Source organism: Lotus japonicus, chromosome 4, assembly GCF_012489685.1.
Source record: "Lotus japonicus ecotype B-129 chromosome 4, LjGifu_v1.2".
Lineage (NCBI taxonomy): Eukaryota > Viridiplantae > Streptophyta > Magnoliopsida > Fabales > Fabaceae > Lotus > Lotus japonicus.
This window is the reverse complement of record NC_080044.1, coordinates 71,243,032-71,265,689: the sequence shown is the minus strand read 5'-3', so window position 1 is coordinate 71,265,689 and position 22,658 is coordinate 71,243,032. Positions and strand designations below refer to the sequence as shown.

General features: G+C 33.7%; 2 protein-coding genes across 4 annotated transcripts; both read right to left on the bottom strand.

Moving 5' to 3' along the window:
- Positions 1 to 14,508: 14,508 nt before the first annotated feature.
- On the bottom strand, positions 14,509 to 16,325 carry LOC130713288 (serpin-ZX-like). The gene is made up of 4 exons (XM_057563067.1): positions 15,927 to 16,325; positions 15,026 to 15,809; positions 14,899 to 14,940; positions 14,509 to 14,678 (listed from the first exon to the last, which is right to left on the bottom strand). The coding sequence occupies exons 1-4, from the start codon at positions 16,323 to 16,325 to the stop codon at positions 14,509 to 14,511; spliced, it is 1,395 nt and encodes a 464-aa protein (XP_057419050.1).
- Positions 16,326 to 18,729: 2,404 nt separating this feature from the next.
- On the bottom strand, positions 18,730 to 21,628 carry LOC130715543 (serpin-ZX-like). 3 transcript variants are annotated; one of them, XM_057565660.1, is made up of 4 exons: positions 21,031 to 21,628; positions 20,517 to 20,916; positions 20,101 to 20,441; positions 18,730 to 19,182 (listed from the first exon to the last, which is right to left on the bottom strand). In XM_057565660.1, the coding sequence occupies exons 1-4, from the start codon at positions 21,469 to 21,471 to the stop codon at positions 19,087 to 19,089; spliced, it is 1,278 nt and encodes a 425-aa protein (XP_057421643.1). In that variant the 5' UTR covers positions 21,472 to 21,628; the 3' UTR covers positions 18,730 to 19,086. The 3 variants fall into 3 exon arrangements, with proteins under 3 accessions (XP_057421643.1, XP_057421644.1, XP_057421642.1); XM_057565661.1 differs by having other exon boundaries at positions 20,625 to 20,916; positions 21,031 to 21,627; XM_057565659.1 differs by having other exon boundaries at positions 20,101 to 20,916; positions 21,031 to 21,627.
- Between the last annotated feature and the right edge of the window lie 1,030 nt (positions 21,629 to 22,658).

Genomic DNA, 22,658 nt, shown 5'->3' with positions numbered 1-22,658 from the left:
TAAAAAGGGGTTGCCATTTTTATTTACAGCAAGTAAATCACGTCCCACGATTTTTTCCTCCTACCATAGCCAATCATATATATGCCTCCATCACCCACTATCCATTTATGGTATAATTTTAAGCTCGTGGCTAGAGATCGTTGAGGGATGGATGGAAACCAAAGGTTATTCCAACTATCAAGGCCAAATTACTATTTTGCAAGACTGTCCCTGGTGGCCTCCAAGTGGGACGCCCTTAGAAATCATAAGAGCCCAAATATCAGTTCTATAGTAGCGGTAAAGAGTAAAAAGTCAAAAGAAATATTATAACACTTGTGGGACAAACCTAAGTGATTTTAAGAGGGTTAATATAAAAGTAAATTTCTTAAAAAGATTATAACAAATATAATTTGAGTCATTGATAAACATTAGAAATTAATCTAATCTAATCTAATACTATATAGTTTAAGACTCATAACAATCTTACGTGTCAGTCATACAGAGCTTCTGAAATAATGGACACATATCAATCAAATAAAATTCAACAAATAATCAATATGAAACTTTGATTAAACATACACTAAACCTATTCTTTTTGAAAATTTGAAAAAGAAACTTAAAATTGAGAAATAAACTACGTAACAACCATCGAGAATGATGGTTTTAACTTAAAAACTTTGAATTTTGAATACAAAATCTGATAATATTGAAAAAAAAACTTAAAGGTGAGAAGTAAACTACTTAACAACCATCGAGAATGATGGTTTTAACTTAAAAATTTTGAATTTTGAATACAAAATCTGAAAATTTAGCTAGCTATCTCTCCTTATTAGATAACAATTTTTTTTTGAAATTTACAATTTTGTTATACTTTGTAAATTTAGCTAAAATTTTGGAATATCTCTCTTTAGTGTGCCGCCCAATGTATCAAAATTTAAATTTCAATTATTCTACGCTTTATTCACAACACGTTATCAGCACGATGTGAAGTCTGCACCTAGCAGAGCATCCCCATCAGACTATTTCTCATATCTCTCTTCTCCTTTCTCTCTTACTTGCTACGCTTTATTCACAACACGTTATCAGCACGATCGTCTCTCCAGAATTCCTAAGTTCTTCCAATTCTCTTTCAAGCGAGTAAGTACCACATCCATGTGGAAGGTTATAATTTTTATTTTTTATCTTCTCTCTTCTTTCTTCTTCTACAAATCATTTATTTTTCTTTTATAGTGATTCATAACTATGAATCCAAAAGTACCAATTTTTTATGCATGAATCAGGAAGATTCATAGCCTTACAGTCTAAAAGCACTGTAATTGAATTATCATGCATGAATCAGGATGATTGATTCATAGCCTTACAGTCCATAAGTATTGTAATTGAATTATTATGCATGAATCAGAACGATTGATTCATAGCCTTACAGTCCAGAAGTACTGTAATTGAATTATTTTGTATGAATCATGAAGATTCATAGCCTTACAGTCCAGAAGCACTTTAATTGAATTATTATGCATGAATCAGGAAGATTCATAGCCTTACAGTCTAGAAGTACTGTAATTGAATTATTATGCATGAATCAGGAAGATTCATAGCCTTACAGTCCAGAAGCACTGTAATTGAATTATTATGCATGAATCAGGAAGATTCATAGCCTTACAGTCCAGAAGTACTGTAATTGAATTATTTTGCATGAATCAGGAAGATTCATAGCCTTACAGTCCGGAAGAACTATAGTTGAATTATTTTGAAAGAATCATGAAGATTCATAGCCTACAATCCAGAAGCATTGTAGTTTAATTATTTTGAATGAATCATGAAGATTCAATAGCCTACGAGTCCAGAAGTACCGTAGTTGATTTTTACAATACGAATCCTGAAGATTTGTAACCTACGAGTCTGGAAGTACCGTAGTAGAATTTTTAAAATATGAATCATGAAGATTTGTATCCTACGAATCCATAAGAATTGTATTGAGATATGTTCTCTTTGAGCTATGAGTCCAGAAGTACCATAGCATGAATACACAAAGAACAGTTCTTGGAGAAATAGAAATTTATATGAATATTAAATCCCAAAAAGATTCAATCGATTTATTGGATACGTTTGAGAGAAATTACTCTATGATTTAGTTGACTTGATCATTCTTCATTCCTTCCTTGATGTGAATGAAATATTATTGAATCTTGCCACCTGAAGTGGAAGAGATAAAGAAAGGTCATGAGATATATCATAATGAGAAGAGATCAAGAAAAGATTCATAAAATATATTATATTATTAAATTGATCTCTTTATTGAATTTACTACTTTTCATATGATTTGTTACATAAATTCTCTTATGATAATTGATTTGTGAAATACTATCTTCTAATTAAAAAAAATTTAGATCACGGTTGTATTTTTATTGGTGTCAATATCAGTTTTTTCTATCTCCATGAAAATTTTATGCTTATATAATCATACATTTAATTTCTGTTATAATCAATTTAAATTCAATTCAAATTATATATATATATATTTAAAAGAGATATGATCATGATGAGTTTATTTTTATCTTCAATAAATTGGATACGGTTCCTAAATAAATAAATAAAAATTTACATGAGTTGTGCTTTTTCCAGTCTTTTCATTATAATAACTGATTAATTTTTTTTAGTAAAAATGCAGAACATTGCAAAGCTTGATTTATGGCTAGATAATATGGGAAGAGTTAATCTAATATCAATTGATTTTGGGACTCTTAATAAAATTAGAATTTGAAGTTTTTTTAATATGTGTAAATATTTATGAGATCATGAACATAGTATTTTAGGAATAAATCTATGGGTTTGTGATAAAATTATTTTAGTTATTTATAAACAAATTTATTTACATATATTTGGACTTCCTTCTTGTATCATAAAGGAATAGTTAAACAAACTTAGCCTTTTGAAATAAACAAAAGAAGAAGACTCTATAGTCTTTTGTCAATATTTATATTGTAGTTCCTGAAGAACTATATCGTTATCATTATAAATGATCAAGTTGATTGAAAGACATGTGTCTATCATGTAAGCTACAGAAGTAGCTATATTAAGGAAGGATTGAGATATTTTCTGAAGTGAATATTTCAACAAACATGGCAAAAGTTGTGATCATTTAGATCAGCGCATGGTCAAATGTCCCTGAAGGACATTCAATGACATATATGGTATTGTTTCATGAAATGAAACTTTTGTGGTGGCTCTCTAGAAGAAGCCTATGAAATTTCAAAGCAATATCTTAAAATGGATCATTGACACTCTTGAAAAGATCTATTGATCAATAATCTTATATTTTTTTTTGAAGAAACAACCCCAGATGCGGTTGCAATCCTAAAAATGGTATTTGAATTAATGGTTGATGTGACCATGATAATGACTCCTCATATCGAAAGTCTTCTTGACACAATGTGGTGGTCAGACAACATGTCCTATTGACACGGTGATGAAGCGAATTGCAGTGCAATTGCTAATAGTTTGTTGAGGAGGAGCATAATAATATGGTTGTGACTCACACTTAGGGGGAGAATGTTGAGAATTGAAGTGTGAGTTAGAGTCTCACATTGGCGCATGATCTCATGCTTTCTGCTCCCTTTATATTCCCCTAAATTGATATCAAAGTATAGAAAAATAAGGAGCAATATAAAAACGGTTGTTAGATATTGCTTTGATCGGTAGTAATCCAAACATGTAAATATGTCAAACCTATTGCGTTTTCCATGCGATGGATATGAGTTAAAGGAAATTATGAGATGTAATACTCATCTTGTGACACAATTGTCATGTACACATATTCCTTATTAATTTGAAAGTCTTGAAGGACTTTATTTACATCTAATTGATGTAACGATAAACTATGGGTTGAAAATATCAAAATCCTTGAAGGATTTAAAATGCCAGAAAATTTTACTTCAAACATTGAAGTATTATTTTGAATGATAAAGTTCTATATATGGAACAAATTGAATGTGATTGGCATGCATGACCGGTTAGACCATCCCGAGTCTTATGATGCGAAAGTATATGAATTCATATGAGTACCCATCGAAGAACCTAAAGATTCTTCAATATAATGAATTCTTATATCTTGTTCTCATTACCAATTAATAATTGGTAAAATATATGGGTTTGAATCCCGCATACTCTTGAGTATATTAGATGCGATACATGTGCACGTATTCACTCTTTTTATGAGTCATTTAAGTATTTCATAAATTTATCGATGCCTCGACTAAATGACCAAATATATGTCATCAACTCTCAATATTGATAGAGTGAAAATTCCAACCTTGATCAAGTTGGTAAATGACATGATTTTGAATATCTAGTTGCACATGTTCGTATTCAAATTATCTAGCTGATTTGTTTAATTAAATGCCTCATATTTATAGCTAGACAATTACATATGAGAACAAATATCCTTATTTATGGACATGTGATATTGCAATTAGCAGCATTGACACGCATCAAGCCAACAATTCATTAGAATTCTCCCCATTGCAATCGGTTCATGGTCAGGAACCTAATATCTCTCATCTAAGAATTTTCAATGTGCGTTATATATTTTGAATCGCTCCAACACAACGCACTAAGGTGGGACCACAAGGAAAGCTGAGATTATGTAATCAATTTGAGCCAGTACCGATATATATTTTATATCTTACTTGTTGTATCTCAGCATTGGAGGGAGAGGAAATTAAGCAGCTCTGAAAATTTGTAAAGAATGCATATGTATACTCGCACTATGAACCAGAAGTTCAAAAGATGCATTCTCTGACCTAAAAGGAATTATTAAATTCCTTATATGCTGCAAATACCCTTCTCTAACTTGATATCCCAGTTGGAAAATTTGTCATTATTATTAGGTTAATGCATGCCTAAAACTTGGTTCAAAAATATATATCCTAGAGAAGGATGATGGTCTTGTTGAGGAGGCAAACTATCTTGAAAAGTGTAGAGACTACAAAAATGTGTATTCCTCCTGAAGAGGTTCAGGTACCTGTAATTATTTATTTAAGAGATCTCATATGATTATGTCTCTACAAGTTAACACAAGGAACCAAGAACATGAAGAATTGTCGACATGATGAAGTAGCGCTCAATAATAGAAATATGTGCGAGAATCTTGAACCCGAAAATGAATGGGTGTGATTGACCATAAATAGAAAGAAGCAATTCATTTGCTGAATTTAAAGGTCTTTGGACCTCATATCTATACCCTAAAGGTATAAAGACGATAAGGCTTAAAGAGTCTTTGTAGTAAAGTGAAATAATGTTGTCATATTTAAGACAAACAAGTGACAATCGTGGTGGATACTTGGAGTTACAACTTATTGGTATGGCTCACTTGAGATTGATATCTCTATAAAACTCCTTGAAGATTGTAAGATGCCTAAAGCACACAATTCATGTTCTCAACAATGAACAAATTACTAGATTGAGGCAATCTAGATGATTATTTTCTTAAGGACGGTCACAAAATGACCCAACAAACTCATGCATATTTATGATGAGATATGAGATTGTTTATGTCATAATTAATGTTTATGACAATGATTTATTGAGACTCTAGAAGAGCTCACAAAAGCTGTAGATTTGCTAAAGAAAGAATTTGAGATAAAAGAGTTGAGAATGAAACTTTTGTCTAGCCTTATCAATTGAGTATCTAAAGGATGAGGTATTTATGTACCAAAGGACTTATATTGCAAAGGTACTAAAAGGATTCTATATGGACAAATCATGTCCATTGTGTACTCTATTGATTTTAAGGTCATTAAATGTAAATAAAGATCATTTTAGACCTTGAGAAAAGAATGAAGAATTACTTGGTCCTGAAGTACCATATCTTAGTCTATCAGAGCATTAATGTATCTTGCTAGTCATACTCGACTTGATATATCATTTGCTATTAACTTATTAGCAAGATATAGTTCTTCACCTACACGAAGACATTGAAATGGAATAAAACAAGTCTTTCGTTATCTTAAAGGCACAATGGATATGAGTTTATTTTTCCCCTCTGTGTCCAAGCTTGATCTAATTGGTTATGCAGATGCTGGATATTTGTCTAAATATCTCAAACAGGTTACTTGTTTACATGTGGAGGAACAACCATTTCATGGAGATCTGTGAAAGAAACTATGATAGCCACCTCAGCTAACCTTGCAGGAATATTAGCATTACATGAGGCAAGACGAGAATACGTTTGACTGAGATACGTGATTCAATGCGTACTTGATATTGGTGATTTGTCCTCTTGAAAGATGCCGCCAACAACTATATATGAAGATAATACTACATGCACTACTCAAATCAAAAGAAGGATACATCATGGGAGATGGACAAAGCAAATATCACCGAGGCTCTTCTTCACTCATGATCTACAAAAGAATGGTGACATAGACATCCAACAAGTTCGTTCAAGAGATAATTTGGAAAACTTATTTACGAAGGCTCTTCCAACTACAACATTTGAAAAGCTTGTGCAGAATATGAGAGTTCGTCGACTCAAAGATCTCAATTAAAATGCATTGTACTCTTTTTTCCTTAACCATGTTTTTTCCCATTGGGTTTTTCATGGTAGGGTTTTTAATAAGGCAATGTACAAAGACGAACTATAGAATGATGTACTCTTTTTCCTTCACTAGGTTTTTATCCCACACTGGGTTTTTCCTAGTAAGGTTTTAATGAGGCACATTCTTAAGGGATGGTCATCCAAGGGGGAGTGTTATGAATATTTGGATGCCCATCAGAGTTAGGAGTCCATGGGCCAGACCCACATGTATACTTGTTCAACACTCTAAACCTAATAGTATAAATACAAGGGAGTCTGCACCTAGCAGAGCATCCCCATCAGACTATTTCTCATATCTCTCTTCTCCTTTCTCTCTTACTTGCTACGCTTTATTCACAACAAAAGGAACTTTTTAAACGTGATATAAGGGAAGTTAAATTTTAAATATTTTAAAAATAAAAACTTCATTATAAAAAAAACCATTATCACACATTTCAGAATTCACGTTCCCCATCTCAAAAATTCTCACACAACTCTCTCTACTTTCCTCTCCTTCCTCCCAACCAACCATGACAGACCTCATATCAGATGTTTGTCTCTCAAAAGCATCAAGTTCCTTCGTTGCAATGATATTACGTCTATGGACTCTGCCTTCCTTTGACAATCCATCAGACATAGGTATTATTGACATGGTATTGATGGATCATCAGGTACGTATACAAACTTTACAATTATTTTCTTGGTAAATTTTCAAATATTGCTCCATATAATTTTTTTTTAAATCATTTACAGAGGTCGGAAATTCAAGCATCAATAAAAGACTCTGCTGTCATTGAGATCTTTAATGGAAAACTTATGGAAGGTGAGGTATACCAGTTTAGTGGTTTAGCTGTTTCGGGTAATATCGGAAAGTATAAATCAACACGACACTCCTGTCGTCTGAATTTCCAAGAAAAAACTACAGGATTAGGAAACAAACATCCCAATGTTTGGATTCTCATTCATTCCATATTCTGAATTGATCAACCTAAGTATTGATACATCTTTTCTGGTTGGTGAGTGCATCTTTTCTATTTGATATTTTCTTCTGTTTTGATTTTTTAATATTAATTTTTTAAATTGAAAACACAGACAGGTGATCAAGTTACCACATCTAAGAGGAAAGTTGAAAATGAAGCTAACCTTGTGACGGATGGATCTTCCGTTAATTGTTTGAAGAAAGTTATCAAAGTGGAGAAGGACTAATTTTGTTTTTCAATTCCAATCATTCCATATCATTTTGGGAGTTCTGGAATTCTTTAGATGCTTATTTTAATTTTTTCTTTTTTATGTTTCCTTGAATTTTCGTTAATCAAAAAATTGATATTTTGTTTTTTTTTTTTTGAAAAGATATTTTGTTGTTATTTCATATCTATGGTGATTATTAACGGATGCTTGAAAAAATTGATATCTTCCTTTTGTTGCGTACGTAAAAACTAAAAACCAATGTGAGAGAGTAAATATTTGATAGAAGGGGAGAATAAATGAAACAAAAAGTAAGTTACGTAAGGTATATAATTTTTTTTTACAAATGAAGTTATTTAATTGATAGTGGAAGATTTGGAAATACTTCATACATTATAAAATAAAATAGAATTTAATAATCAACTATTCGTAAACCAAAAAAAAAAAGTTAAGATATTTCAATTCCATTTTGATACAGTTATAGAAATACCAAAATGGTAGTATAATTTAAAGTTTTAAACATTTTATATTATTGTACATTGAATGTGGTCTATCTGGAGTGTGATAAGTTTCAAATGATATGTTTTTTTAGTAGAACATTCACATTCCTCAAGGTTTCTTTGAATAACACTTTAATTCATTCTCATCTAAAATCTACACATCACCCCACTCACTCTCCCATATAAACCTCATCCAAAAAAATCTCATACCAAAAAGATATTAACTAAATATTCCATTTAACTAAAAATTATTTAATTATATTGTTTAAAATAAAAAAAACAATCTAGAGCAACAAGATCAATATATCCAAAAGCATGTAGATTAAAAATAGAGCAAATTTCAAAAAAAAAAATATAGCAGGTTTTCTTTCTTCCAATGCGTGCACCTGGTCACAAATGATGAAAGTGATAATTGAAATTTTCAAAATAAATAAATTTAAATTTTTTTTATACTTTTTACTAATTTTTTTTTGAAATGGTTATACTTTTTACTAGATTAACTACCCACTTTTATCCTCGTAGTATAGCTCAAGTGGTAGGAGCTGGGGGGACATATTGGTTGGGTAGGGGTAGGTCTAGGGATCGATTCCTGGTGGGTGCAATTTATCTTTCCGATGTATCAAAAAAGATTAGCTACCGACTTTAGTTTGCCGCCCTATTAAGTTAAATAACAAATTTAAATTTTCAATTTTTGTAAAGAAACTTTTTGAACGTGAATTTTTCTAGATAAACTTAAATTTCAAATGGTTAAAACTTAAAAGTCACTATAAATTTAACCCCACCATATGTGAGGGTTATCATACTTCCAAAAGTATGTGAGGTTTATTAGTATTTCCTTCTTCATTAACAAACACAAAATCCATATCTGAATCCGATACAAAATGAAGATACAGAGTATGTGAATGCTATCAAAGAGGCTACCGAGATTGGCGCATCAGAAAATGAACTAAGAAGGCTATTTGCATCAATATTGATGACAAATACTTTGATCAGACCCGACATTGTATGAGAAAATACTTAGAAGTTGTTAGCTGAAGGCATTGAATACTCATTACCAGTATCCCTTGACATACCGCCAGGTGTCTTGCTAAACATATATTAAAAATTCATCTCAATGCACATTGTAATATGAATAATACTTATTCTTTTTTTTTGACAGTCTTATACTTATTTTTGCAGATTTGAAAATTAAAGAAACTGACTTGAGGAAATTATGTCTTATTAAAATTGACCACATTTTGAAGCCTAATGAAAAGTCTTTAGCAGATTTTACAGGCTTCTCGAATGTTGACTTATCTGGGGTTGTACACTATCAAGAAAGCCGACCTTGAATGAGGATGAAGAAGTGTAAAACGTGATGAAAGTCATTAATCTTGCGTGGTTAGTTACATTATAAAATTTGGTGGCGGGTGTGAGCGTTGGATGTGACAATTTAGAATTACTTTTCTCTATTTATTATGTTTTATTTTTAATATATACTCATTTGAGAGTTGTTCTCATAACTCTATATTATAAGTGACAATTTAACAGTAATTTTTTTTTTACAATAAAAACCAGTTAAATTTCCTTAAAATCTCTATTTTTAATTCCACCAACTAACAACTAATCAACTATGCAATTAATTAGGAAAAGTCAAACGGTATCTCTTCATGATAAACAATACAATATTTTGCCATGGGTCTGTACCAAAAATATTTGGGCATGGGTCACGAAAGAAGATTAGACAAAAATATAACATGCTAAAAGATAACATGGAAAGTATATTATTCAAAAGAACATTAAAAAATATAACATGCTAAAAGATAACATGGAAAATATTGAATATGGTAAGTGATAATTATACAATTACAAAGATAACATATTTTTTGACAGAATTACAAAGATAACATGATAAATAGATAACATGGAAAGTATACAATTCAAAAGAAATTTCAAATTAAAGTAAAAGATAACATAGAGATTATGTTTTGATTTCAAAAAAAAAACATAGAGATTATGGCTTGGCTCACAGATGTAATTTTTATGGTGTCTCATTCTTTGCAGGTAGAAACTTATGAAAAATAAAAGGAAAATGTGTCACTTCATCAAATGCATTTTTACATTGCTATTATTTATTTCGTAATAATTTTCCCAGTTTAAGTTATTTTTACATTTTTAAGGATCATTCCGAATCTATTTGTTATGTAATTTGGTTCATTGTACCTCTAATTAAAACAATATTTCAGATGTGGGTCATTTTAGTATTCTAAGTTATGTTAATTTGGATGAAATTTATCTTATATTTTATTAATTTGTTTTTAACTCATGGTAATCAACGAATGGAAGATTATACCTATGAATATAATCCGTACATGATTCTGCGTACGATAGTGTTCTCTCTAAAATCAAAATTAAATATCAAACATAACCAAAACATACCTGAATGTAACTCAATTCAGTTATAAAAATGACCATATAAAAATCATTATTCATTACTCTTAGCTTTATTTTTTATCTTTTTCCATATTATTCTCCGTGCGACGCACGGGTTCAGATACTAGTTTGGAGAGGTTTAATATTTTTTTCGTCCTTTGGCCACCAGTCTCCATGGGGAAAGAAGTCTCACGTGACTAATCTAGCTCGAGATACGGTAGTGATGTCCCTGACCACAAAGGTATTATTTTGACCTCATAGGGGATAGAACCCGGGCAAGAAACCTAGATGAAATCCCTTAGGCTTCGTTTGGATTGAGGGAGGGGGATGGAGTGGAGCGGAAGGGAAGGGAAGGGAGGGAGGAAATGACCCATTGTTTGGTTTATTTAAAATTAGATGGAGTGGAGTGGAACCCAGTGGTACACATTCCATCATATACCACTACTTTCCCTCATTTTTCCTCCCCTCAAATTTGGGAGGAATGAGATGGAGCAAAATTTGTTGAAGTATTTAAATTATAAAATTACCTCTTCACCCTCATGTTATTATCAATCTCTAGCCCCTTTTGAAAGTGCTTCCCTTCAATTGATTTTCTCTCCACTCTGTTCTATGCTCACTAATTTGTCTATTTTTTTCATATTAATGCCCGACTCATGTTCAACAAATTAGTGGAAAGCAATTGATATTAGAATCATTATACCTAAATGATCTTGCAATGATTTGCAGAGTTCCAATATCCTCTCGTGTCATCGCAATCCCTCATTTTGATAACACGTAAATTTGAACTCTATCATACCTCGATTCTTTGATTATTTATTCCAGTAATTTTTTCTCCTTAAAATCATGCTATTGAATTGGCATAAGAATAATCTAGAGTAAAATACACTCACCCCCCTCAAGATTTGCAAGAATGACACTCCACCCCATTCTTTTTAAAAATCTACACTCCACCCCATTTTTTATAAAGGCAAAATTTAGTGACGAAAACAAATTCGTCACTACTAAAAACTAATTACTAATTAGTAAAATTTTAAATAAATTTAATGCATATACACTATCATACATTAATTTATGAAAATAATTTTACTGAATTAAATTTAAAAAAACATCCACTCTGTCTGTTAAGTCCACGTCCCATCTATCTCCAAATCATATTTCTCATCACAAACGGTCACCACCAAGCCTTTACTCCCTTTAACACGGCTCCACTGTCCCACAATGTGAAACCCCACGGCACCACCATGCCTCAAAGTTTTGTTGCAACCTGAACCCCAGAACGTGAATCGCACATCCCTAAAGCCACTTGTTCAACTACTTCTTGTGAATTTCACCCCTTTAAGTTGTGAGCGAACGCTCTGTTGGTCTAAGATATTGTTGGATTTTGTTAAAAACGATGCTCCACCGCCTCGTTGGGCTCTAATAACCTCATATCCACTTCATATTTTCATAATTTTGTTTCTCTATTTTCTTCACCCATTTGTGTTGCTTTTTTGGCCTACAACCCAATTTTGAAAATTGGAGGTATAAAGAGATTATTTTGATTAAAATTGAATTATTACCAAATATGAAAACACAAGCATGTTTCACTATGTTCGAGATATAGTTTGTAAATTGGGCAGGTGTGCTATTGCATAATTTTCATTGTGAATTTACGGAGGAAAAATGCGATTGAGAGAATGAGGAGGATTGTGATGTTTTCATTTTTAAATTTATTGGATTATATTGAAATTTTTTTTTGAAATTATTGATTAACAATTTAAATAATAACTAATTATTAATGAAGAATATTTTTCGTCACTAAATTTTCCTCTATATAAAATGGGGTGGGATGTAGATTTTAGATAAGAATGGGGTGGAGTGTAATTCTAACAAACCTTAAGGGGGGTGAGTGTACTTTACTCAATAATCTATTTAGCCATAATCTGTGGCCTTGATTTTCACGCATTTATTGGTTTAATCCACTATAAGTTTCAGTTTCGTTTTTCATTTAATAAGTTGATGATTAAATTTTCTCTTTTGTAGTTGATGATCAGTGTGAATGGCTATTAAGTTAATTTATTTACTGAAATGATTATTTCAGTATACGAAGCAGAAGCCTCTATTTATTTTTGTACACTAATTAGTATTACTATTGTTTGACCTGATATTACTCATAAAATGTAATTATTTGGTTAAAATAGGTATGGTATATGATATGAGAATTATATTTGAGAAATCATATCATGAACAAAAAAAAAAAGAATTATATATGAAAAGGATAATATAGGAAAAAAAAGGTTATAATTAATTCCGTTCCGTCCATTATCCAAACAATGAAGTAGTAGCTTTGTTCCGCTCCGTCATAAAATACTCAAACAATGGAATGAAATTTTTAATTCATTCCGTTCCGCTTCGTTAAGTTCCATCAATTCAAACATAGCATAAGGAAATGCACATTCACCACTTGTGTTACCCCTTGTGGTTAGGTTTAATATCCTTTATCTTCATAAACTTATTATGATTCTAATAAACAAACATATATAAAAGGTTTCAACCCCTCTTTCGTATGGATGGTTTTCTAAGGTATCTCCATAGGCCACAATTGACACCCATAAAACCAATTCTTCAAGACTTTGGGATCACGTTAAGTAGGTAGGAAGGCCTATAAAAAAAAGTTAAGTAGGTAGGTCTCTCCAAACAAATATTTATCAATACTCATCGCCCAAAAATCGAATTCTAAACTATGATTAAGGAGTCCAACTATCTCCTAGTTGTGTTACACCATGTCAAACTCAGAAAAATTGAATGAAAATACTGTCTTATGTTTGTCTTTATCAGGAGTTGGGTCGCTGCGATCAACATGACCCCAAAGGTTAAGTAGTTCTTATCATTAATACGAACAAATAAGACATCAAATTTTTCTGTTGGTCCATGGAAACCAAATTGCTTCAGGCTACAGCCAATTGATTGATCTTACTATTTTATTTTAAAAATAAACATCCCCCAATCATGCATGTAGTAAGCAATGTAAACCAAGAGCAAGAACATTTGGTCTACCAGCATGATCAAGAAGAAAAAAAACCTACCAACACATATTGGCTCGACCTTGTGATATGAGATCACACAACCAATACGTTTGGGTATTCCTAAGGATCTTTACAACCACCAAACAGTCAAACTAACACACAACACTTTTGTAACACAGCTCTACATAAAAAACATTACCCTCTCCAAAAACTAGATAACGATCGCCCAGTACTTGTACAGAACAAGGACAAGAACTTTCTAGTTGCATTTGGGGATCCAACGAAGAGGCATAAAATTAGGTGGAACTTATAAACTCAATATTGGAGTTCAATACTGCTGATTTTAATTGTATGATATGCTTCTTCACCTGACAGGTGAAAGTGTTGAAAGAGGAAAAAAATGAATCAGCACATGAAGATAAACAAAAATATTTACTCCCTTTGCTGCAATTTGAGAGAATGATTGCTTAATTTGAATATGACCATGGAAAACAGATGAGCCAAGATCAATATGGAGGAATAACATATGTTGCTATCTGGAATTTCAAATAAAATGACACTCTAAAAAGGGATTAGAAGTGTCTCATCAGATAATTATTTTATGTTCCCTCATGTTAACATTTTCTAGCTGAGAACACAATTGACCCAATTAACATGTAATTAAAATAAATGAACCAGATTGCAATAAAAATCCAAATATTAAAATAAACAAGTAGCAACAATTTAAAAGCATCAGAAATAAAAATGCATAAGATATTAGTTCTAGCCCAGGTTTCAACCCACTAATATAGACCAAAACACCTAATTAAAGACCCATCTCTATATGGTTCAGAGAGTCTCTCAATATCTTCACTTAACCACTTCCTCTTCGGTGGAACCTCAGGCTTATCAGCACCGTTGTCATCACCATCATCTTCCTCTTCTCTATTCTCTTCCGGCCAAAATCTCTAGACTCTTTCTCCTCCACTGTATTGCCTGAAGGGCGGACAAGGTATTCTATTCCTAAATCCTTCAAAAGATTGGCTGTACAAGAGTAAATCAAATGATTAAATTTAAAACATAAACAGATAAACTTGTACTTGCAGTATATTGATACAATAGTGCACAGCACAACAGTCTAGATGACTAAAATATTATTATGTCAACTGTCTGGAATAATGTAAACTTAATTGTTTCTATTGCTTCTGAACATAAGCCTGAATTACTGAAAAAATCAAGTAACGAATACTATGCTAATAAGGACCTGGTCTATTATATAATGCACAATGAAAAGAATCATGACCTCCTGTCAACAATAGATAACAAGAACAATCATATTCACAAAATGCAATCAGATATGGAATTGCTAACCTTCCACGGAATGACATCACCGTCAAGAGGATGGTGCACCTGGCCAATAAAAAGGGTTGTGCCAGTGAAATCTTCTCTAATCAAGAAGAGGAAAGGGTGGTCAGCTACAAATTTTATACCCGGTGGAGGACCACCCCCTCCACATAAACGCAGAGTGGTAACAGCAGCAGCTTCTGTGCCTTTCTCATTTACCTTAATGAAAGCTTTTTGAATTATGCCTTCCACATATAATTCATCCAAAGGAGAATTCCCCTTCACCATTTTTGTAAAATCTGCTTCTCCTCTAGAAAAAGCCAACACTACTCCCAACTCCTTTAGCACATCAGAAGCTTCAAATTCAAAAGAAATATCGAATCTTGGAATCAGAAAGGAACACACTTGAACCTTTTGCTGAGGTAGCTTGTCATCCAAGAAACCAGATTCTGAAGCCATCTTTTCAATTAAAGTTGAAAGTCCATCTTTTGCATCCGGAAGTAAAATGTACATGGAAAACTGACGTTTTTTATCTGTACCTTGTTTATAAGGAAGACGGAGGATTTTGAAACCATCAAAAGCTGTTATATACTGATCCTCATGATCTCTCATGAAGGGAACCTGGACTGACTTGCCATTAAGGAGGTGGAAATGATACTTGTATGTTCTTGAAGCATCAAACTTGCGTTCCCACTCACCCTTGAAGTGCAATGCATTTGCAAAGATTAGCCTAGTTAATTTGTTTATTGCACTGGGATGAAGAAGCTCTTTGATAAGGCCATTAGTCTTTTTTTCAACCCATGAATTCACTTCATGGCACGCTTGATCAGCCTTTAAAACCACATCAAAATCAAAATTAACATTTATTTCATAAACAATTTAATAGACAGACTTGTTGTTCAAGTTCAACTACAAAAAATTAAGATGTTCCTGGCAATGTGATAGTACCTTGGTCATAAAATCAACTGAAGCTAGAGTGGCCTTGTAATGAGTGGCCACAAGTTGTTTGTAAGAATGCAAAAAGGAAAGGGATTTATCAGCCCACATTCCATTGACAAAGGAAGGGTGATGTGAAGGAGCAACGTCATCATCGTCGGAGAACACAGCAGAGACGACCTTCGAGAAGAAGGTGTTGAGATGGTCAACGGAGTCAGATCGGAGGAAGGAAAGAAGCTCGTCAAGTGTGCGACCTTGTGCACCAGCTGCAATGACGCTGAGTGCTACATGAAGAGACAAGGGTGAAAACACGATGTTCTGCTCCTGATATTCTTCTTTTGAGAGCAAATGCTTAGTGAAGCTGAGAGCAACATCTTCTTGGCACTTGGAGATTGATTTTTGGAGGTCCATGGTTGTTCTTATTTTTGAATGAGATAGTGAAAGCTGCAGTACACGCCTTCAGTACTTATAGGCATAGGCTCACCCTTCCAAAGGAAGCTTCTCTCTCTGTTTTGTGCTTATTTTCAACTCCTCAATTTCCAACAACGTTTTAACGATTCACTCTTCCACTACATTAAATGTATAGCAAACCTTCCTCAGCAATCTTCTTTAACACTCCACCAATTGCACCAATCAGATGAGTAGAATGTATTGATTGTGGTTTACGATTTTAATTACCAATGTTTATTTACTCCTCAACTTCCAAAGCAAGTTACATATTGTAGAATATGTATAGACCCACGTTCAATGTAACCCCCAACCCCATTTTAACTACAGCATGCAAAAAGATAGCTTCAGCAGCCTTCATCGCAGTGTTATACACGTCCCACGATTTTTTCCTCCAACCATAGCCAATCATATGCCTCCATCTCCCACTATCAATCTGTTGCATACGTGCTTATCAAAATAAACTTATTGTGCTTGAAAGATTCTGGTATACTAATGGGGTTTCAATGTTGTTGAGGGATGGAAGGGTGATCTCAAGAAGAAAATGCCTGATGCATTAGAAAGCGAAAGAAAATTATAATATCGCGTCTAGAGAGCATTATTGAGGTTTCGACCCCTCCTTCCCGTAGTTGGCTTTTAAAGATATCTCGAGACTCGAAAATCACGTTAAGTTGGTAGACTTCTCCCAAAAAATGTTCTTCATAGCACCGCTCAAGGATTAAAGCCTGAACTAAATGCTTAAGGAGTTCCACAATCTACCAGTTGTGTTACGCCTTTTTGGTCAATGGAAACCAAATTGTTATGAGCTTGATTGATCTTTCTACTTCAGTTTAACAATAAACAGTTACACCTCCCCCAATCTTGCAGGTGGTAAGTAAACCAAGTGCAAGAACATTAAGCCAGGCCAAATCCAGCACGGCTCAACTTGTCAAACATACCAAACCGGAATTAAAATACATATTTTCAGGAAAGGAAAAAAACATATATTTTATTTCATAGTAGTCCAATATATAATGGACAAAAGAATGGGGAAATTAACTTGTTGGGTGCCTCAAAATTCTACTCCTCTTGCAGATCCAGAATTCACAAATGAAAAGTCCAACAGACATGAAGCACCACATTGTAATTAAAAACCATTTATTAAAACCAGAAGATACCTACCAACAATTTACGGGCATCAGAAATAGTAATGATGCATAAGATATACCAACCTACAAGGTACTTCAAATATAAAATTTCCAGTACACAATATTTGTTCTATCACAGTTTTCATTCAACCCACTAATATTAACTATGCACCAACAAAATTAGTAAACCTAATAATGTAGCAACATAATAGTACATGACAGCATGAAACAATTTCAAGGAGCTACTAATCCTTTCTCTGAAATGTGTTAAAAGGACAGAGGGTGACATATTGACCTATGCTTGACTGCTAATATTGACTGAGCAGAAGATATCTACAAACAATTTAAGGGTGTCAGAAATAGTAATAATGCATAAGAAATTTGTTCCATCACAGGTTTTAACCAACTAATATTGACTGAGCAGTAGTTGCCAACAAGATAAAACTAGTAAACCTAATAATTTTGCAATGTAACACATGACAGCATGAACCAATTTCATGGAGCTACTAATCCTTTCTCTGAAATGTGTTCGAAGGACAAAGCGTGTGACATAATAACCTATGGTTGACAGTTAAGTCCTCAAGCAAATTATTAACATATCTGAATGATATTTACTTGACCTCTTCCTCTTTGGTGGAACCTCAGGCATATCATCATCACGGTCATTGTCATCGCCTTCATCTTCCTCCTCCTCATTCTCCTCCGGTTCAAAATCACTAGACTCTTCCTCCACATCTGCATTGCCTAAAGGGCGAACAAGGTATTCTTTTCCCAAATACACCTAAAACTTTGTATGTATAACAGACTAAGAGTAACTTAAATGCTCAAAACATAACATAAGGAAATTATACTTGCAGTATATTGACGATATAATAATGCAACACAACAGATGTAAATGACTAAAATTTTATGTCAACTATCCTCACTAAAATTTGAAATCTTTTAGCCGAAACTGTAAACTGGATTGTGCTCTATTGATTGCCAAACCCCACACATCATAAGTCTGAATTGCTGAAAATTCAAGTACTAAAATACTATGCTGGTATTTTAAATGACAAGATGAGCCAAGATCAACATGGAGGAACAACAGATGTATCTGGAATTTCAAATGACACTCTAGAAAGGGATTAGAAGTGTCTCTTCTGATCATTCTCTCATGTTTCCTCATGTTAACAATTTGTGTCTAGTCCAGCAGACAATTGACCCAATCAACATGTAATCTCAATAAAAGAGCCAGATTATGATGAAATTCATTTATTAAAACCAGAAAAATCTAGCAACAATTTAAGAGCATCAGAAATAGTAATAATGCATAATAATTTGTTCCTAACTTGCAATAACTTGCAGAAATAGTAAGACCATTTGTCATGTTCAATTAGTAATGAACAATGAACATTAATATTAAATACAATAACATTCCAAACTTGCACGGACTGCATAGCATAAGCTGCTTAATTTGTGATACATTTCAAGCAGCAGATCACAAAACAAGGACTCTCATCATCTTCTCCTCCCTCATCGTCATCTTAAGCATTTTTACTTGTCCTCTTCCTCTTTAGTGGAACCTCAGCCTTATGATCATCGTCGCCATCTTTCTTCTACCCATTCTTCTCTAATTCAAAGTCACTATACTTTTTCTTCGACCTCTCAGCATTGTCTACCGGGCCAGGCCGCTTTTTCCTTCCCAAATCCTCCTAAAACATTTTAAGTGTAAGAGTAACTCAAATGCTTAAACACAACAAAATGAAATTATACTTGCAGTATATTGACGATACAATAATGCAACACTAAACATAATGTTAAACCTGGAATAGTACTAAGCTTCTCGGATGTCAAAATCCTCAAGAGGTTTAAACTTTAAAGGGGGCAATACATGAATAAATACAAAAAAAAAAAAACAATGAACTAAGATCTAAACTCTCTCCTCTCTCTGGGTCTCTCCTTTATATATCATTACGATGTACATGCTGAAGCATATAATTCTAAAAAGAATCTATGTAAGCCAAAAAAAAATGGGAAAAGAAAATGCCAGAGTACAAGTCAAGCCCCATCACAATAGGAAGGAATAAAGTTGTAACTTGACCGAGAAATAAAGTTTCAAACAGGTAGGAGAATTCTTTATTTGTTCATTATACAAAATGCAGTAAAATCCTCCATGAGTGGCATTCAAGGTTTGCTTGAGATACAAAACCAACATCATGCTTACCACACAAACATTCCCATAAAATTTTCCAACATCACACTTAGCCTTATGTAATTAAAACTAAAACAAGAAATAGGAAGTAGAACATGTTTGCTCCAAATGATTTTTCTTTTCCCAATTTAATGAAACTTGAGAAAATTCTGTATTTGTGTCATCTGTCAACAATAACACTATCACATAATAAAAAGATGTAGTAATGAGAGAAACACTACAGAGCTACTGCGGAACAAGATTGGTTTCATCAAATAGCTTTAAAAGAACAGATTGTTACACTACAAAATAAATAATTCAACAGACACTAATATCGTTAGTCCTTCCAATGTTTTAAACTATTTAATTAAAGCATAGTAAAGAAAATCAAGAACAATCCTAATTACAGAATACAAACAGATATATTGAGATTGCTAACCTTCACAGGTGTGGTTGTTCCATTTGCTCCACCAAGAGGGTTGAGCACCTGCCCAACAAAGAGGATTGTTCCAGAGAAATCTTCTCTGATCAAGAAGAGGAAAGGGTGATCAGCTATAAATTCTAGACCCGGTGGTGGTGGACCACCTCCTCCTCTCAAACCCAACGTGGTGGCCGCCGCAGCTTCAGTCCCTTGTTCGTTTACCTTAATGAAAACTTTTTGAAATATGCTTTCCACGGATAATGCATCCAAAGGAGAGTTCACCTTCACCATTTTTGTAAAATCTGCATCTCGTTGAGAGAAAGGCGAAACCACTCCAAACTCCTTAAGCACATCAGAAGCTTCAAATGCAAAAGAGATATCAAATCTCGGAATCAGAAAGAAATTCAGTTTTACTTTTTGCTGAGGAAGCTTGCCTTCTAAGAAACCAGGTTCTGAAGCCATCTTTCGAATTAAATCTGAAAGTCCGTCTTTGGCATGGGGAAGTAAAATGTACATGGAAAACAAGCGTTTTTCATCAGTACCTTGTTTATAAGGAAGACCGAGGATTTTGAAACCATCAAAAACCCTAATAAGCTGCTCCTCGTCGTTTGTCATTAAAGGAACCACGACTGATGTGCCATCAAGGAGGTGAAAACGATAACTGTATGAATATCTCGCAAGAAACTTGTGTTCCCACTCACCCTTGAAGTGTAGTGCATTTGCAAAGATAAGTCTGGTTGTTTTGTCCACTGCACCCGGAGAAAGAAGCTCTTTAATAAGGCCATTAGTCCCTTTTTCAACCCACAAATTCACTTCATCACACACCTGATCAGCCTTTAAAACCACATAAAAATTAAATCAATTTTATTTTTCATAAACAATTTAATAGAAGGATTTGTTGTTCATTTACAAAAAAAATTAAGATGTTCCTGAAAAAAGTGATATTACCTTGTTCCAAAAATCAACTGAATCGAGAGTGGCTTTGTAATGAGTGGCCACAAGTTGTTTGAAAGAATGAGTAAGGGAAAGCGATTTATCAACCCACATTCCATTGGCAAAAGACAGACGATGTGTAGGAGGAGGAGCAGCGTCATCGTTGTCAGAGAAGACGGCGGAGACGACCTGAGAGAAGATGGTGTTGAGATGGTCAACAGAGTCGAATCGAAGGAAGGAAAGAAGCTCATCAAGTGTGCTGCCATGTGCACCAGCGGCCATGATGGCAAGAGCAACATGGAGAGACAAGGGTGAAAAGACGATGTTCTCGTTATGATATGCTTCTGTTGAGAATAAACGGTTTGCGAAGCTGAGAGCAACGTCTTCTTGGCTCTTGGAGATTGATTTTTGGAGCTCCATTGTTGTTCTGATTTTTGAATGTGAAAGTGAAAGCATTATCACACGCCTTCACTACTTATAGGCATAGGCTCACCCTTCCAAAGGAAGCTTCTCTCTTTGTTTTGTGCTTACTTTCAACTCCTCAACTTCCAACCACGTTTCAATGTAAAGCAATCCTTCCTCAACAATCTTCTTTGACACTCCACCAAATGCACCAATATGATAATTTATTTTCCAAATCCGGCCCTTCCTTCTCTCTTATTTGACCGTTCTTCTTCCTAACTTTACCCCTTCATATACCTATAGCGCCAGCCCCTGTATCTCTAGCAAATCAGACCATAGACTCAAAAAAAATCTCTCCTTGTGCTGCCATTTCAAAATATACTTGAAAATTGAAGGTTCACCCTTTCATGTTAATGAAGTGACAGCATCTTCATTTTGTCTTTAATAGAATGGCCGAATGAGAATAGAAAGACCAAACTTGGTCACCACCTCAAGTTTGCGGAACTCCTTACAATCACCAAGGAGTGGTTCAACTTGCGGTGGAAGACCTTGTAGAATTTCTCACGATTTTAATTACCAATGTAATGTTTATTTACTCGTCAACTTCCAAAGCAAGATGCATATACTTTGTAAAATTCATATAGACCCTCACGCACTTTCAAAGTGCATTTTGGTCGCACTTTCACAGTGCGAGCGGAAAAAAAATTATAAAAAGTTTTTTTAGATTTTACGAATTTAACAGGGTACATATAGCTGTCGGGGGTCCGAATAACAATTCTCTAAAGATTATGTTACACATATGGGATTCCAATGTTGTTGAGAGATGACCCCAAGACTCTGTTTGGTTTGGAGGGAAAGGAAGGAGAACACAGAAATCGATGAATGAATTTAGACTAAGGTGCAATCCAAAATTCATTTCCTGAATTTTGTGTTTTCTTTTCTTTCACCTTTCTTTCCTCTAAACCAAAGGAAGGGTAATCTCAAGAAGAAAATGCCTTACGCATGAGAAAGTGAAAGAAAATTATAATCTCGTGGCAAAAGGGCGTTGAGGTTTGAAACCCTCCTCATCATAGTTAGTTTTCCAAGGTATTCTCACGGCCAACAACCATGAGACTAATACATTGAGACTCAAAGATCACATTAAGTTGATGAATCTTTTCCAAAGACATTTCTCCGTACATGGATCAAACCCTGAACTAGAAGCTTAAGAAACTCAACTATCTACCAATTGTATTGCACCT

Excerpts from the sequence above, each read along its gene's own strand:
- LOC130715543 (XM_057565659.1), bottom strand. The coding sequence starts at position 21,471 with ATGCTTTCACTTTCACATTCAAAAATCAGAACAACAATGGAGCTCCAA. Across the intron at positions 20,917-21,030 it reads CAGTTGATTTTTGGAACAAG|GCTGATCAGGTGTGTGATGA; the intron begins GTAATATCACTT and ends GTGGTTTTAAAG. Across the intron at positions 19,183-20,100 it reads GAACAACCACACCTGTGAAG|GAGGATTTGGGAAGGAAAAA; the intron begins GTTAGCAATCTC and ends AAAATGTTTTAG.
- LOC130713288 (XM_057563067.1), bottom strand. The coding sequence starts at position 16,325 with ATGGACCTCCAAAAATCAATCTCCAAGTGCCAAGAAGATGTTGCTCTC. Across the intron at positions 15,810-15,926 it reads CAGTTGATTTTATGACCAAG|GCTGATCAAGCGTGCCATGA; the intron begins GTACTATCACAT and ends GTGGTTTTAAAG. Across the intron at positions 14,941-15,025 it reads GGTGCACCATCCTCTTGACG|GAGGTCATGATTCTTTTCAT; the intron begins GTGATGTCATTC and ends TATTGTTGACAG.